Below are 17,490 nucleotides of genomic sequence, written 5' to 3'. Positions count from 1 at the left end.
TTCAAGTCTTACAGATAGTGATTCGTCTGACGGATCTGCGCAAAATAAGTTGATATCCTTCTGGAAAGGATTCACCAATCTAGATGCCATTAAGAACATTTGTAGGACTTCCCTAGTGGCGCGGTGGTTAAGAGTCCGCCTGCCAATGCAGGGGACGTGGGTTCAAGCCCTGGTCCTGTAAAATCCCACATGCCACGGAACAACTAAGCCCGTGCGCCACAACTACTGAGCCTGTGCTCTAGAGCCTGCAAACCACAACTATTTAAGCCTGTGAGCCTAGAGCCTGTGCTCCACAACAAAGAGGAGCCCCCACTCACCACAACTGGAGAAAGCCCACGTATAGCAACAAAGATCCAACGCAGCCAAAAAAATAAATAAATTTATATATATATTAAAAAAACAGTTGTGATTCATGGGAAGAGGCCAAAATATCAACATTAATAGAGTTTGGGAGAAGTTCATTCCAACCCTCATGGATGACTTTGAAGGCTTCAAGACTTCAGTGGAGGAAGTAACTGCAGCTGCGGTGAAAACAGCAAGAGAACTAGAAGTGGGGTCTGAAGATGTGACTGGATTGCTGCCATCTCATGATAAAACTTGAACAGAGGAGTTGCTTCTTAGGGATGAGCAAAGAAAGTGATTTCTTAAGATGGAATCTACGCCTGGTTGGTGAAGATGCTGTGAAGATTGTTGAAATGACAACAAAATATTATGAGAGTCAACTGCTTTCAGACATTGGACAACAGGCAATGTAGAACTGTGACCCCCAAAATAAGGGGGAAAATTCGATGAGCCTAAGACCACCCTGACTTTGTGCGGAGGCACTCTGGATCATGACAAAGCGAGAAAGGAACAAGCAGAGGAGAGCAGTCTCACTGAGTTAATACACTGGAGTTTGAGGAGGGTAGTTAAAATTTGTGGGGCAGAATACAGGACACAGCTGCAAAGAGAAGAGTTCTAGAAATCTGCATAGCAACTGCCTTATGTTTCTAGCTAAATTCTGAGAACTATGCCTGCCTGAGTGGTTCTTTCAAGCTTCAGAAAATGTAATTTGATATCCCTTTTGGCCATTTCTGATTTCCCATTTCTAGCTGAAGTTGGAGGAATACGTACCAGTCAGGTGAGGCATTACTAAATTTATACCTTTTATGGGAGTTTTCACAACATGTGCAAAGGACACAAGAAAGCCATTGATTGAGGCTAGAACTTCGGTGTGGCTACTAAATGGAACTGAGTGTAGGGCAGGAGTGAGGGCATAAGAAGGGAGCTTAGCCTTTACTCCAAAGGCAATAGGAACCACTGGCTTATGCAAAGAGGGGTGCAGTGGTGACCTTAGATTTGTATGGGAATGTTAATCTAACTGTAGTGTGGAGAATGGACTGTATGTAGACAGGCAGAACTAAATAAGCAAGAAGATCAGTTAAGAGGCTGCATCAGTGTACATCCAAGTTAATGATAGCCTGAATAGAACAGAGGCAGCTAGTTTAGAATATCACAACTGGAAGGTGTTCTGGAAGAAGAATTGACTAGATGTGGTGATATTTATGGCTTTGGCAGAAACTCCTATCTGTGGCAGAAACTCCTATCTGCGTTTAAACAAAGAAAAACCATTTGAACAGTGAACAGAGTATAGAGCTTAGGATGAGTTAGGGGGTTTTCTTCAGTTTGTAAAGTACTTTTTAAAAATTTCTGGACAGAAATGTATGTCCAGTAAGTAGTTGTTTACCAAGGTCTGGATGCTCAGAAAGAACATCTCAGTTGGAGATACAGATTTGAGAGTCTCTAAACTGGACTAATCAGCTTATCAACAGTAACTGCTAAAGGTGATCTAAAGAACATATGTATCACGAGAAGAGGATTTTGAAAATGACATTAACACAAAATATAAGTTGCCCAAGGTCATTCATGTGTCAGCAGCATTAAGACGTGAGCTCAGTTCTGTCTCATCCAAAAACTTTGTAATCTCTACTATACTGTGCTATTATGAAATTAGAAATGTGAAAATTCATTGGAAACTTATAAAGTGTTATAAGCGTATAAACATCTCCACTAAAATAGACTAGCTTAACAAATATCCTTTGAAATACATGTTAATGTAGAGTAACTTGTCAAATATCTAAACTTTATGCACTGGTGAAGCTTCTTTTCCTAAATATAATCTTTATTCAAGGGTTACGTAGATTAATTTTTAATTTTGCTTAAAATTTTAAAATAATTTTTACACTGGAAACTAACTTAAGAAAAGAGAACGCTGACCTTGGTCTTAGATTTTTCAAAGACAAAGCTAGGTCAAAAGTTTTATTCAGATACAGAGGCCCATGTCAATTGTGTACTGGCCATATTTACTGCAAGAATAACAACTGCATTTCAAGGTTATTTACTCTAACTACTGTAAGTAAATAACATCAATTGGTGTACTTGTGAAACGAAGTACAGTTTTTCCTCTGATGTTTAAAACTAACAGATGTAATTAAGTGCCATTGTAAAATTTTTCTAATGTGTATATAAGATCAATAATTAACTACATGGCCAGTATTCAATGTAATATTTTATTTCTATTGTATTAAACTAAAGTCAAGAAAATATCAAGTTAACTTTAAAGGCAAATCTTTACTCCTTAAAGAAAAAATACAAACTGTAGTACTTTTATAATAGAGCATGATATTTTACATAATATAAACAAAATCACCAATATACCTAAATGTTTAGTTTCCTTAAACTACGACAAACCACAGAACGGGTGAAAAATGGGTTTACTTATTGGCAGCACATAAACAACTTGGGAAAATGGGCAGCATGCATTATTTTACCTGTCTGTGCACAGGCACTGACACTCGCAAGCTTTAATAGCCACCGCCTCCTCTTCCTTGTCCAAAGTAGCCGCTCCCATAGCCCCCTCTGCCAGCTCCTCGCTGGGACCCCCCAGACCCTCTGTAGCCTCCCCCTGGGCCACCTCCATAGCCACCTCGGGAAGTCCCTCTGTAGCCTCCCCGGTAGGAGCTGGAGCCAGCCCCATAGCCACTGCCACCGTAGCCTCCACCACCCCCATAGCCTCCACCGCCATAACTTGAACCTCCCCTTCTATATCCACTTCCATTGTCATATCGAGCCATCTTGGGAGGACGTGGACCATCTCCATACCTAGCAAGAGCACAAAACCACCACTTTAGCAAAGCATCCTTAGTACTTCTCAACTAGTCACAAAATATAAACATTCAGTCACATTCAAAAATTTAATGCATAAAGGGAATGAAGCCAAAGGCACAAATACTGAATACATCAGAGAGGTTAAATATTAAAATGAGTTAATATCAGAAAAGCACTTAACACAGTGTGGCACACCCTAAGTACTATGTTTCATTAGTTTAAAGAAGTAGTTAACTCAGTTATAGGCAAAACGAGAAGCCAGAATCCATAAAGCACACAGCACTTCTATACATTAAGATAACAGTTTATAACCAAACGCAGTAAGCGAATCTTGGGGAGATTAAAGAATATTTTTGAGTGACTAAAAAACTTTTAATGGTTGTATATTAGATCGTGTTATTGTAACACATTTTTGGGGTGTGAACTAGTATTGTTTATGCTATGTTCTCAAAAGATACATGAAGCATACTGACGTAAAATGCAACTTAATCACAAACGATTAAGCAAAAGAAGTGTGTAACATTTATATGAAAGCAAGTGTCACAAAATGCTGACAATGAGTGAAACCTAAGAGACTATATGGGAGTTGACTGTACTGCTGTTCTGCCTGCAGGCATCAAGTATTTCCAAAGAAAAAGCTGTGGGCAAAGAAACTTTCTGAAGGTGAAAAAAACTGAAGCAGATAAAACATTTTAAGAATTAAGAGAAACTTCATACTTCTTTACTTTTAGATAGCTATGTTCTTGTATTTCCCTAAGATAAACCTGATGCTTTTCATTTGAAGAATGAATTTAACACCTCATCATTTTTTCTTTGGAGATGGCAAAGCAGTACTGAGAAGAGGACTGTCTGGGGTCTTTCACTTTCCTGTCATGTGACCTATCCTGGGCTCTATATGTACTTTAAAGATCTCCTTCTATCTCTAGCACGCACTGGTGTAATAAATCATTAACACAAAAGTAACACCCTTTTTTCTGAGTGTGCTAACCAGAACTAGACTTCATATTCAGCATTTGTCTAGAACTGTAACTCAAATAACAAGGCCTCTATTAACTAACAGTGGGAATTTTAGGCCAGTATAAGATTACTGTACTCTGCTTAGTTCAAAGAGAAGTTACTGTGGTACTCACCGTGTACTGCCAATCATAAGGTTGATACCAGCAGCTGAGGGCCTAGAGATTTGGCGGATTGTGTTTAGCATACGTTCATTAACGGGGTCCAACTGGCTGATGATATCAGGCTGCTTGGTTACTTCAACAACCAGAGCCTCCATGGCTGCCCGGAGAGCAGTGATACAGGCAGCAGCTTCATGAGATATTTGCAGTCTGATCCTAAAATAGAGAAAAATGATTAAAAATGAGAGACGTGGTACACATAGAAAAAGACTATTATCTTTCAATTTCACACATGGCAAGTGATGGGATAAATTTAACTTCTTTCCAAGTACCAATACTTTCAACTAATGTAATGGCCCCAGAATTAGGCAAACACGGTAGGAAGAATAATAATCTAAGGTAACTTCTTGAAATTCGCTGCTAGCTATTGGCAGGAGTTGTGAACCACAAAGTCTATCGAGCCAAACACTCTTACCATACAGATCACTCGGCCTCCAACAGAAGAATGAAATAAGACACTAAGATTGTTAGTTTTGCAAGTTTTCAAGAATATGACTGAGCCTACTAACCATTCGTTATATTCTATCAATTTCTGCCAAGTGCTTACTACCCACTCACCACTAGTCTCTAAGTACTATAAAGTATACAGAAAAAAGAAGTGCCCAAGCTCCAATCAGACTCTAATTCCTTAGCGTAGTATTCATGGTAGTGGATGCGGCTCCAATGCCTAAAGCATCTGCTTCTGCTGGTACAGTCAATTTAAGACTTGACTTTACTACCAACTATGAACCATACTCCTAAGATATACTACTCGCCAAGAAAAGACAGTGTTATAAAGCATCTCACTTGTGCCATCAAATTTTGCCATGTTTCACAAATTAAGTTAGATTAGCAGCTGAATCCCATTACATTTCAATTTAAGAATTCAGTTGAGTTCACATATGAAAATCCATACCAGTCATCTACAAGCACAATCTGTCCATCAGACTGGACTTTCTTGGAGGCAAAGAGAAGCAGCTGCAAGGGGGTGACTAAGGTCATGCCTTTAGCAGAGATGGCCCGGGTTCGAATCTGAAGACAGAGAAAGAGGCAAGAGGAAATAGTTGACATTCCAACTGTCAATCAACTACCATATATAATGATAATGAACTATGCTTTGAAAATTAAAACTCATGTTCCCACTGCACATTAATAAGATAATTTGGATTTTAAATGTAAACTTTTCTAAACTAATCTTTTCTTACCTTTTCACCAAAAACAAAGAAGGGAGATGGGTACTTCATGTCTTGGCTGCTAAAAGGACAATTAACAGATGACTTGTGGATAAGCGCATTACGCCCTTCAGTGGTGAGAATCTTTCTCTTTTCCTTATGATAGCACACATTGGGGTACACGCCAAAGGCCAGGAGAGAGATAACAACATCCAGATTATTGTCTGGTCCAGTGTTAGTAAACACTTGTGTCAATAAACACTCTGTTAAGAGGAAGGAGATTAAAAAAAAAAAATCAGGTCTCTGGCTAATCCTCACATTGCATGTATTTACCAGAATTAGATGACAATTAGAAGAATTAACTCCTCCTCCACCCTCCTTTTTCAAATAACCTGTCTAACTTCCTCTCTTCTCAGAACTCTTGCACTCAGATGAAATGCAAGAGAAATTCTGCTGAGTAGCCACAATAAGAAAATTAAAATGTCTGTATTCTCTTATAGACTCAATAAAATATAAGCTTGGAGTAACTATTTTTAAAAAAACCCCAATAACCATCTACTCTCAGAATAAGAGCTAGACTGATATGACCACAGTGTTCCATATGCTGTTTTTAAAAAGCTGTTCCTTCTACAGAAAATGGAGTGACAACTTAAGAGGAACCCACTAGAAGGTGGTGGACATCTTCACCCAAACTATGCTTTAGGCACATGGAAAGTACGATGGTAAGAGAGCGGATACACTTTGTTCTAAAAAACTTGAATCCTAGTCTTATAAACTTCCTAATTGAGTCTGGACATGTAACTTAAGCTTCTGTGTCAGTTTCCTCATCTATAAAATGGGGTAGTAATATATGCATCTCAGGACTGTTGTGAAGGGTCTATCACACAAAAATGTTTTTCTCTTTTCCTTTGATTTTGATTAAAAAGCTACGAATTGGGAAATCCCTGGTGGCACAATGGTTAAGAATCCGCCTGCTTGGGCTTCCCTGGTGGCACAGTGGTTGAGAATCTGCCTGCCAATGCAGGGGACACAGGTTTGAGCCCTGGTCTGGGAAGATCCCACATGCCGCGGAGCAACTAGGCCCGTGAGCCACAAAACTACTGAGCCTGCGCGTCTGGAGCTTGTGCTCCGCAACAAGAGAGGCCACAACAGTGAGAGGACTGCGCACCGTGGTGAAGAGTGGCCCCCGCCGCCCACTGCAACTAGAGAAAGCCCTCGCACAGAAACGAAGACCCAACACAGCCATTAAAATAAAAAAAAAAATCCGCCTGCCAATGCAGGGGACACGGGTTCGAGCCCTGATCCGGGAAGATCGCACATGCCACAGAGCAACTAAGCCCGTGCGTCACAACTACTGAGCCTGCGCTCTAGAGCCCGCGAGCCACAACTACTGAAGTCCGTGCGCCTAGAGCCTGTGCTCCGCAACAAGAGAAGCCACCGCAATGAGAAGCCCATGCACCGCAAAGAAGAGTAGCCCCCGCTCGCCACAACTAGAGAAAGCCTGCGTGCAGCAACGAAGACGCAAAACAGCCAAAATAAATACACTTAAAAAAAAAATTAAAAATTTTAGTCAGTTTACAACAGAAGAGAATTACTTTAGTTATCTAGATACTGCCCAACTACCTTCTGTCTCTCAACTAAACAGCTGTTTCTGTTTATGTGTTCCAGTTTTCAATGTTTCAGGAAGTAACTGTCTCAATCTAACTGGAGAAAAGTACAATAGTTCAAATTCACACAAGAAATGAACAGCCGGATTACTATTCCTATATCACGTATCAAAGTCCTCTGTAATTGTCCACTAAAACCTTATTTAAAGCCAATTAAAATTTAACACAGTAGAGTTTACTTCACATCTAAAACTGAACAGATGGGCAAATTAATAAATCACCTCACAAACCACTACTTGAGGTATTTCAACAAACTGTTCATTCAAAAGGTGCTAAAAGCTAGACCTGTGTTCTTCACAAGTGGATGGATTTAAAAAATCCTCCCATCTAAAAGAGTGGGTATGTGTACAACTGATTCACTCTGCTGTACAGCAGAAACTAACACAACACTGTAAATCAACTATACTCCAATAAAAATTAGTAAACACAAAAAGTCCTCCCAAAGTAGCACAATTCTCAAAAGGTCTATTAATCATCTCTGTACTAAATTACAATTTGAACATTATAACCTTTTGCATCCTGTAAAAGACTGAATTAATATGAAAAACTGATTATCACCAGAGTTCAAAGAAATAAGAAATAGCCAGGAACATAGAAAAAGCAAAGGGTCTAATGTTTGAAGCTAAAATATACTGCACTGTCAATGTGCATGTATTACATTAAGGTCACTTCAGATGTGTCTTAAGAATGTGAGACTCTTACCTTCTGGAAATCCAGAATTAATCAGAATCTCTTTGAGCTGAACTTTGGCTTCCCAGGTCATTCTAAGTGTAGCCATATTTAGTCTTTTGTGCTCACAAAAACGTATCTCTGCTTCTTCTCCACCCATTCTAAAACAAACAGGTTGTTAAGAGTCATTCCCAAAGCCTAAAGAACTAGATACAGATTACAAAACTACAGACAGTTCACCCAAATCTTGTAATTCTCCTCTTTCAAGCCCATACCTAGCATCATCCCAAGCTTGGAATACTGATAAAAGGGCCACATGATCAGAAAATCTGTTTCCAGCAAAATTTCGATGGATATAACCCAGTCGCTTTCCTTCACTGATGAAAGGCTCCGGAAAGCAGGTGGCAGCAGAGATGGTACAAACAGCATCTCCCACACTGAAACAGACAGGAAAATTCAGTCTAGATCACATTCTTGTTCCAGCAACTTGGGCAGTACTGTCAACTGCGGGTCAGTCTTTATTGGCTATGATATTGCTTTAATAGCACTGAAACTGGCTGAACAAAAAGAATTTTACAGCTGCTCTCTTAACAGCTGCAAAAAGGGGAAAAAATGAGTTCTGATATTAATGGAAGCATATTTACCATAAACTGACCAAGTATTATATTTTTCCTTTCCCATTCTCCCTCATCTTACAAAATTTCTTAATCTTCAAAACCTTCTAATAACATATACCTGTTTTCCTAATCTTTCTCTTTGAAGGAAAACTACTTAATCTACTTAACTGCACTTCTCTTTTGAGAAGTCTGTGCTCTTTCCCCAAAAAAGTTGGACCCAGGTGTCCATCCATTGACTGTTTGTTCTTCTCATTTCACACTTTTCTCAGTACCTAAAGTATGCCACTTCTCTACTGAAGAATATTTAGTTTTTTCTTCTATTCGAGCCCATCCTGTTTTTATTGGGAGGGGGATAAAATTCTAAAACTGTTTTACCATTTAACTATCAGCAATAAAACAAAGCACTTACTAGAAAATACACCCCATTATCATCATTTTGCCAAGACGAGGCTCAATGGGGAGCTTAGCCAGGATTCGTCCCAGAGGAGTCAACTCATCATTGGTATCTAATGCATCAAGCTCTGTGGGGAGATATTTCTTTGTGAGCAGAAACAGTAATGAACACCCCTTTAATCTAGGCAAAGATGAAACATCTGTTTATAGATTAAGGTTCAGATACTGCACTTAAGTTTTCCTCAACTGTCAAGCCAACTGCCAGCACCATGCTCATAGCCAACAATTCTCTTCACTCAGAAACAGAACAAAACCAAATTCTAGAGCACCTAACATGAAGAAGGTACTAGAATTAGGCCCTGTAGGCTGTAAAGCTGAGTACCGTCCATGAGAAGTCTATAAATACAGTAATAACTGTAATAGCAGCATAAACAGCTACATGCTCTAACAAGTCTGATAGCATCTGTTGATAATTTCTAGAAAGAAATGAAATCTGGAGAATAAAAGTCTGAAGTTCATACAGCAGGTGAGCACGAGATTCAAAATTCAAATTCAGATCCCCCTGGACTCCAACGTCCTTATTTTTTTCCACTATACTACATTGCTTCTGTAAGTGTGATAAAATATAAATAGATGGTCTATGAAATGTACATAAAACACTGTGGGTATCATGAATAATTCACATTCTGATCATTAACCACTGGTTAAGAGATAACGCGTGCCTTTTCTCCATTTTTTTCCCCCAAATAAGACTCACATCATCCTTTTCTTACCTTATGCTGCTCATTTTATATACTGACCACACTAAGTACATTAAGCAACACCGGAAGTTTTGTTATCACAGCCCTGTGGACTATATCCTCTTCTTGACTCATTTGTTAAGTGTTACTTGCCAGGACAAGACAGATGGTATAGTTAGCAGGTGTTAGGCAGGTCTGTATTTGTAGGTACCTCTAAGTGTGTGCTCTGCTTCAATCACAGCATCCAAAGGCGGAGGTTCAATTGCCTTGGCCAGGAACTGGCCAATTCCTCCCAGACGCAGAAGTTTTATGCTCAAAGCAATTTCATGCAATGGTGTTCGGAACATCTCCGGGGTCATGTGGGTTTCGAGTCTAAGAGAAAATAAGCATAAAATAACCATCTTCACTTGTGTACACAAACGTTTATTTAACAAAAACTTCGCAGAGAGATAATCAGGAATATATAGAGCTGCCCTTCCCTCATCGTTTTACAATTACAAAAGAACGTTTTATATTTACTACAAAGACTCTCTGGACAAGACCCTCTTAAGTGGTTGAGTAGTGACTTACGACTTCACCCTTATAGCTTGAAGGCACTTTCAGCTGAGTGAAGGAGGATGAAAAATTATCCCAAATCTCTAATGTTATTACCCCCACCCATGGCTTCTTCAGGTCTGGCTGCTGACAAACATGGCTTAAAAATGGTAGCAAGGGGCTTCCCTGGTGGCACAGTGGTTGAGAGTCCGCCTGCTGATGCAGGGGACACGGGTTCGCGCCCCGGTCCGGGAAGATCCCACATGCCGCAGAGCGGCTGGGCCTGTAAGCCGTGGCCGCTGAGCCTGCGCGTCCGGGGCCTGTGCTCCGCAACAGGAGAGGCCACAGCAGTGAAAGGCCCGCGTACCGCAAAAAAAAGAAAAAAAAAAAAAATGGTAGCAAGACCTTCTGTGGGAGATGCAGGCTAATTTTAATATCTCCCTGCTACCTCTTCCCCTACTTCCTGGTCTGTATAAATTTAGTGCCACCGGAAAGGATCTTACAGATTATCTAACCCTTTAAATTTTTAAGAATAAAAACTATTAATATAAATCAATATTAACAATAATAACAATAGCTAACATTTACTGAGAGTTTACTACGTGCCAAGTATTGTTCTCAGTATTTTCCATTACTGACTCACTTAATTCACAAATCCTACGGGATTAGTATTGTATTACCTTCCTTTTTCAACTGAGGAAAGAGACACAGAAAGGTTAAGTAACTTAATCTCATTTTGTAGAATGGGGAAACAAAGGCCTAAAGAGTGTAAGTGTTTAAGATTATGTGATACACTAGGCACAAATAGTATAAAATCCAAGTCTCTACGTTTCCAATTCAGGCTTATTCTATATAAACTATTTATAATGAAGATTCATAGGAACCATTTAGAGGTGAATTCCAACATTGCTGGTAAGACCCAGATCAGCTTTAATCAGGTTTACATAGATGCATATAGCATATCTATTCCTCATCCTACAGAGAAAAGAACAAAAATCCCTTACAGATCTAATCATGCTGTTAACTAATTCGGAGCTGGTTTTACTCTAATATTAGAGTATAGTACTTGTTTATTCAGGTCAAGGGACAAGCCAACCTTTAAAAAGAACTAAATGTCTTCCAAACGTTGCAGCCAGTCTCCTGCATCAACTTCTGATGCTCAAATAAACTAACATTTGTAATTACTAGGGAGCCATATGTTACCAGTATAAAAGCAAATCAAAGCTTTGACCTTTCTTCAGTGTGCTATATACATCTGGTCACCTAAATTAGTCCGTCCCACAATTCTTCATTGTGGTACACACAAACACACCTCCTAACTCTACCTTTATTATCAACTGGTTAAAGCTAATGTATACCACACTGATTTCCAGAAACATACAACTAAATACATAACTTAAGCCTATAATTCAGAGAGAAGTTATTTTTTTATTTTTTAAATTGGGGGGTGAGGTGGGAGGCAAGGAATAACGACTTTATTTGGAAAGCTAGCAAACTGAGAAGACGGTGAGCTGACACCCCAGAGAAGTATTTTTTAAACCAATTGGTCTCATCCACAAACATTCTCCAAAAGGATCTGTGGTATAAACGGAAACGGACAACGTATTAACAGACTTGGATTTCAGTCCTGGAGAAGTCAGCTAAGCTTCTTAAGCTTTGGCTTCCTTACCTAAATAATGCCCTCTGTTTCTCAGGTACATAAGGAGGATCATATGACAGAGGTGATGTGCTAATGGGGGGGTAGGGGAGGGTGTCTATAAATACAAGAGTATTGTTATTTTGAAGTTATTTTTCAGAAAAGTTAACCATTCCATAAATATCAGTAATCCCAAAGTGATAAAGATGTGTGGTGTGGAAAACATGTTATGCTTTTAAAAGGTTATTAGTAAATAGTAAATTTACTAATTACTATTATCAAACATGCCACCATTGATAATTTCTGATTTCATCCTTACCACAATCTCACTACCTAAGCTAAGTTTCCTCCAATTAACTGGAAGCACTTATGTTCTGAGTTCATTAAGTTTATGTAAGGGCAGAGAGGTGTGGGGAGGGGTGTGTGTGTAAAAGGCTAAAAAAAAACCGCCCCCCCAAAACCAACTTCATTCTTTACTCAAGAATTGGTCTTACCTCTCAAAACGAGCTCGGCTACAGAGGTGAAAGCAGAAGCCAGGCCGTACGCGGCCAGCTCGTCCTTTCCGCTGCTCGAGGTTTGTTTTGGATGCCCAAACTGTAGCATAATTGGTCATATTGTTGTGAGCAGTGAACAGCTTCACTTTTTGCCTAAATAGGAAAGAGCAGTTAATTCTAAAACTCACGTGTACTATCAATACATAACTATTACATTTCCACTAAGTGGCAGACGCTTTCCAGTCATGCCTACTGGCGATGTCTGTCTGTGAACAGCACCGCTAAGAATTTGACTCTGCACTCTTTCAGGCTGCCAACCTGCTAGGAGGCAATACAATATACATGTGCCACTTACCAGCTGGATGATCTCGGCCAAGTTACTAATCTTTCTGTGCCTCATCTGAAAATGAGTATAATACTACCACCTACCTTGCAGTGTTTTTATTTATGAACATTATGTGAATTAATGAACATATAGCGCTTAAACAGGATCTGGCACGTGCAGGTAAGTGAGTGATAATTATCCAAAGCCAACTCTATTCCCAAGTTTAGTTTAACTTTTAGGCAATCTATGATCTAAAGGCTATGTGCTAAACTGGAACATGTAGCACTTCTGATGACCTCACCAAGTGGTGTTGGCACGGTCCTCTTGAACGCCTAAGCAACCTCAGAATTTGTCAATGTTACACATAGACAGCTGGCACTAAATGACTGGGATTGGCACAAAAGAGGGGCATGCTATTCACCATTCCCTAAAGTGGGCACTGGCAAATCTTCTTCAATTGCCAGGAAAGGCTTAGGGGCTACAGAGAGAAGACATGAGGCACAAACTGGCTAGACAGAACAATGTTTCGACGTTTTTGTCCTCTCTGTTTATCAATTAGCATGTAATTACTTTACCTATACACAATGCCTCCCTGTGTATTTCCCAGGGTATCTCATACCAAATATGAAGTCTTAATTCTTAAGTAGTGTCCTACAAATAGGTCACTTGTCATGAGCTAAATATTGGACATCTTTATACACCAAAGAGCATGCCACTGTGTGGCAGTGGTCAATGGAAACACCCAATGGGAAATGAGCAAAACACCAGCAGACAAGAATAAGTGGGAAGCAGTCAGAAGTTAGTGTTAAGCTTCGTCACTTTCTACCATAACTGATATGATGATCAACACCAAGAATCATTAATTACACTATAACTCAGTACACACAGATGCAGCACAGTAATTCTGATGGTAAGAGAACACAAGAGTTTTAAAAATAGGTGTTTTTGATTCTGTTAACTGATTCTAGACACTACATGGAGCATTGTAAAGATTTACTGTATTCAAGGCAATGGGTTCCTTGGGAACTTACTTGCAGGAGTCAATGACATAAACAACATCATTTATGGTAATGCTTGTCTCAGCAATATTTGTGGACAAAATAACCTGTGAAGAAAGAAATGGTATTAAGAAAAATTACACTTCAGAAAATATTTTCCTATTATGTACTTAAAAGGAATGGTCTGCTTATGTAACAAATGACAACAGAATTACAGAAATCTTCAAATAAATCACTCATTCACTGACTGGATAATTGAAAAACCTACTAAGCTCATGAAGAAAGGACCCCTTTTTTCTTCCTCAATTCAGATGGATTACAATTTTTTTGGATAGCTCTTTGAAGGTCTGTAATAGTTGTCTAATATCTACGTTACTTCCAACCCCGTAACTGTAATGTTTACTACTTACCTTGGTCACTCCACCTGGTACTGGATCAAATACTTTGCGCTGTTCCTCTCGAGGAATCTGAGAATGCAGAGGTAGAATCTGATACCTATGGCTTCCTATAAAAATATGGAAAAGTTAAGGTCTAAAAATAGGAGCCGAGTTTAAAACTTCTACATTATGCATGTTTTTAATCAAAATTGATACAACACTAAATTTTGTTTTCACATATTGGCTAGGGTGCAAGCAAAATCATTCATTTTTCACTCAAATAGTTGAGAATTCAAAGAAGACTCATACCAAAATGTGGATTCATTTCCAAATGCTTCTGCATAGTATAAATCAAATTCCAGCCAGGCAGAAAAACCAACACAGCTCCAGGAACATTGAGGGTCTCGATGTACTTAAGTAGAGCCTCGATGAGTTCAAAAGGAGTTTCTTTCTCATTCAGTTGAGCCATGCTCATCTTTGTTTCTGGACCATATTCATCACCACAGATCAGGTTGCAATTTGCCTGCAAAAAACAGGGAGACATATTTTGGACTGTCTCCATCAGTACAGTTCATGAGTTAAGTCTCCTTAATGTTCACATGACACCTAATGTCCTTATTGATTCCAGCTGATTAGTCTTATCTGGCATATAGAAGAAATTTAATTTTCAAAAACTACTGCACGTTGACATACTGAATTTTTCTACTGACCAATACTTCCCATAGGACATGACTAAAATTCAAGCACAAACTCTTAAATTTGACTCTAAAAATTCTAATGGCTCCTTCTACCAAGCTTATTTCTATCTTATGACTATAAACTCTTGGTTTTTCAAAAATATTTTCCTTACTGATTAATAAACTGCTCCTATGATCCTCTCTTTGTATCAATTATCATGTAATTATATATACACAATGTCTTCCTGTGTAATTCCCAGGCTCACTCATACCGGCAGACAGGGTATTTGATCACCTCATCTACATCTGAAATAATGTGGTCTGTATTTTCCAAAAAGTCTGCCTGAGAACCAGTGATAAACCAAACCTTCAGTAACGGGAAATGAAGTTGTTACAATTGATTTTCCCCCCCTAAGAAACTTTTTAATTCATCGGATTTGAGGATATAATTCATAATATAATTCATTTATATCCTCAAATCTGATTAAAAATACCCAATCCTAGGTTATGTTTATCATATTCTGCATTGCTGGCTGCCTTGTAGCATTCATTCTGTTCATGTTTCCAGATTCAAGATGCATTTTTAAATATCACTGGTCCAACTCTGAAGCACTACGAAATAAGTGTCACTTTTCTTTCCCGTTTCTTAGGAAATCCCTCATCATCCCCCACTTACTCTCTCCATCTGCTAATGTCATTACCATACAGTCTCTGTAACCTAGGACTGTAGCTGCTGTTGCTTAAACTTTATTGTACATATGGGTCACCTGAAGGTCTTGTTAAAGTGTGGATTCTGATTTAGGAGATCTGGGGTGGGGCACAAGATTCCACCTCTCTTCCAGTTTCCCAGGTGCTGTGGCTCATGGAAAACACTCTGAGCAGCAAAGCCTTACAAAATGGGAGTTATTAAATATCTTACTCCTTTCTCTTTTTTTAACCTTTATGCCAGAGATGATTTAACTCATGGTATGAAAAGCGCTTTTCACTGAACATGGAATTCTTTGGAGTGAAATATACCAATTAATTCAAAGATAGACATTACAGTCAATTTTTAGAAGTTTTTTGTAATGCTAACTCATTGCATGTTTTTACTAAAATCACTCCCTGCAATAACACTTTTGCCCACAATGAAAATTCTTCATGAAATTCACTTACATCATCATCTTCACCACTATCATCATCCTTATCCTTCTTCTTCTTGTCCTTTGGTGGAGGAATGAAGTGGGTCATCTGAATACAGTCTTCCAGAAAATATTCTGGCAGGACAATGCAGTCAGGTAAGTACTATCAACTTGCAGAACGGAGCAGTCTTTAAAACTCATTTTCTAATTCATAATTCAAAACTACTTCATACCCTTCCATCTGATTCTTCACAACTGCCAAGAAACTTCAGTGTCAATAAACTCTTTTTCCAATCAAACTCAGTGTTTCCATCTCTTGGACCTTGGAGGAGGGTGAGGTATCTCTTACACATGTTCCCACAAAGCCAGTCAGGGTATCCGCTATACACAATATTCAATCAAACACTCATGGAATGCATGCTCTATGTTGTATACTCCCACAGTGTGGGTGTTATATATAGAGAGAAATTACTATCAATACAATAATATACCATAGTCCATCCTTCCTCTATCAGGATGTACAGGTAAAAATGGGTTACTTTTAGTTATTACTCTTAAAAAAGGATTTCAATGCGAAGGTTGGAACATCTACTGATCAATTATGCTCCTGAGGTTCTTTGAAGTGTTCCAGAAGTATCTCATAATCTAAACACTTCCCCTTTATACCCTTAGAGCCCCAAAGTACCATTCTCATCTCATTATATCAAAGGTACATACTATCAACATGACTCATCAATGATGATATTAAACTTGATCAACCTGAGGTAGTGTTTGCCAAGTTAACTCCATCGTTGAGTGACTCGTTTCCCCCTTTCCATACTCTACTCTTTGGAAGCAAGTCATTAAGCACAGCACACACTGAAGGAGTTACGCATCACTTTGCTGAGGTAAGAGAGAGCATCTACGTAATTTTTTTCTAGTTCTTCCACATGACAGCTTTGTCTTTATTACCCACTTATTTATTCAACCACCATATAAATTCATGGGTATCTATTCTATACTTTAGGTTATAATCCAATACTACGTTTTCTACTTTTTTGTTCCAACTATTCCATTTTTGGGCACTGAGAGCTTTCATGTTGACTCCTATGTCCCTTTGTTCCCTTCACTGTTTTTTTATTTTTTTAAAGCACTTCCTTACTTTCTGTCACTATAAGATATTTCAGGCTCATCTTGTATATTCCCTGCCTCAGCTTCAAATCAGTCATTTCTTCAAGGGCATCTGGTTCCTTTAACTGGAGAGTGGTATTGGAAACATGATCTGGGTGTTGGGCATGATCCTTGCTACTGGGATATCATTACTTCTAGGCCTGCTCAGCAGACAGAGCTAGAAAATATATCTATGTATGCTAATCCATGGATCCATACACATGTATATTTAGTTTTGTATCTATCCATTTCTATCTAAACACGAGTTCTCATTAATGTCTCCAATTGTAATCCAGTACCACAGGGTTCACTCAAGCCTTCCTTCATACTTACCTGTAACCTCCCACTCCAGCAGTAAACCTGGTTCCCACCATCTGTCATCCATTTAATTATTTTTTCAACGCCAGTACGCATGCAAAGCAGTTGCAGCATTATTAACCATTATTAACCCTCGTGAGATATGAGCGCACTGACTTTTATTTCAGAGCTACCCTCACCTTCTGAATTTCAAGTTAGCATCCTAACGTAGCCATTCATCATTTCATATGTACACTGAAAAATTTTTAGCTTATTTTCATGCCCTCAATTAAACTGTGCTCTAATTAATTTTTAAAACCAAG

General features: G+C 38.8%; 1 protein-coding gene across 1 annotated transcript in view; it reads right to left on the bottom strand.

The window, feature by feature from the left end:
- Positions 1 to 2,843: 2,843 nt before the first annotated feature.
- DHX9 (DExH-box helicase 9) overlaps positions 2,844 to 17,490 on the bottom strand; it is a 51,830-nt gene continuing 37,183 nt past the window's right edge. Inside the window, exons 15-27 of the mRNA XM_065873680.1 lie at positions 15,756 to 15,856; positions 14,233 to 14,446; positions 13,957 to 14,051; positions 13,580 to 13,653; positions 12,224 to 12,376; positions 9,771 to 9,931; positions 8,836 to 8,947; positions 8,085 to 8,246; positions 7,843 to 7,970; positions 5,507 to 5,736; positions 5,218 to 5,333; positions 4,278 to 4,478; positions 2,844 to 3,141 (exon numbers count right to left, since the gene is read on the bottom strand). Coding sequence (XP_065729752.1) covers positions 2,844 to 3,141; positions 4,278 to 4,478; positions 5,218 to 5,333; positions 5,507 to 5,736; positions 7,843 to 7,970; positions 8,085 to 8,246; positions 8,836 to 8,947; positions 9,771 to 9,931; positions 12,224 to 12,376; positions 13,580 to 13,653; positions 13,957 to 14,051; positions 14,233 to 14,446; positions 15,756 to 15,856 — 2,045 coding nt within the window. The remainder of the gene's footprint in view (positions 3,142 to 4,277; positions 4,479 to 5,217; positions 5,334 to 5,506; positions 5,737 to 7,842; positions 7,971 to 8,084; positions 8,247 to 8,835; positions 8,948 to 9,770; positions 9,932 to 12,223; positions 12,377 to 13,579; positions 13,654 to 13,956; positions 14,052 to 14,232; positions 14,447 to 15,755; positions 15,857 to 17,490) is intronic.

Source organism: Phocoena phocoena, chromosome 1 (assembly GCF_963924675.1).
Source record: "Phocoena phocoena chromosome 1, mPhoPho1.1, whole genome shotgun sequence".
In the NCBI taxonomy this organism is placed as follows: Eukaryota; Metazoa; Chordata; class Mammalia; order Artiodactyla; family Phocoenidae; genus Phocoena; species Phocoena phocoena.
The sequence above is the reverse complement of the archived record's forward strand: the minus strand, read 5'-3'. Positions and strand labels throughout refer to the sequence as shown.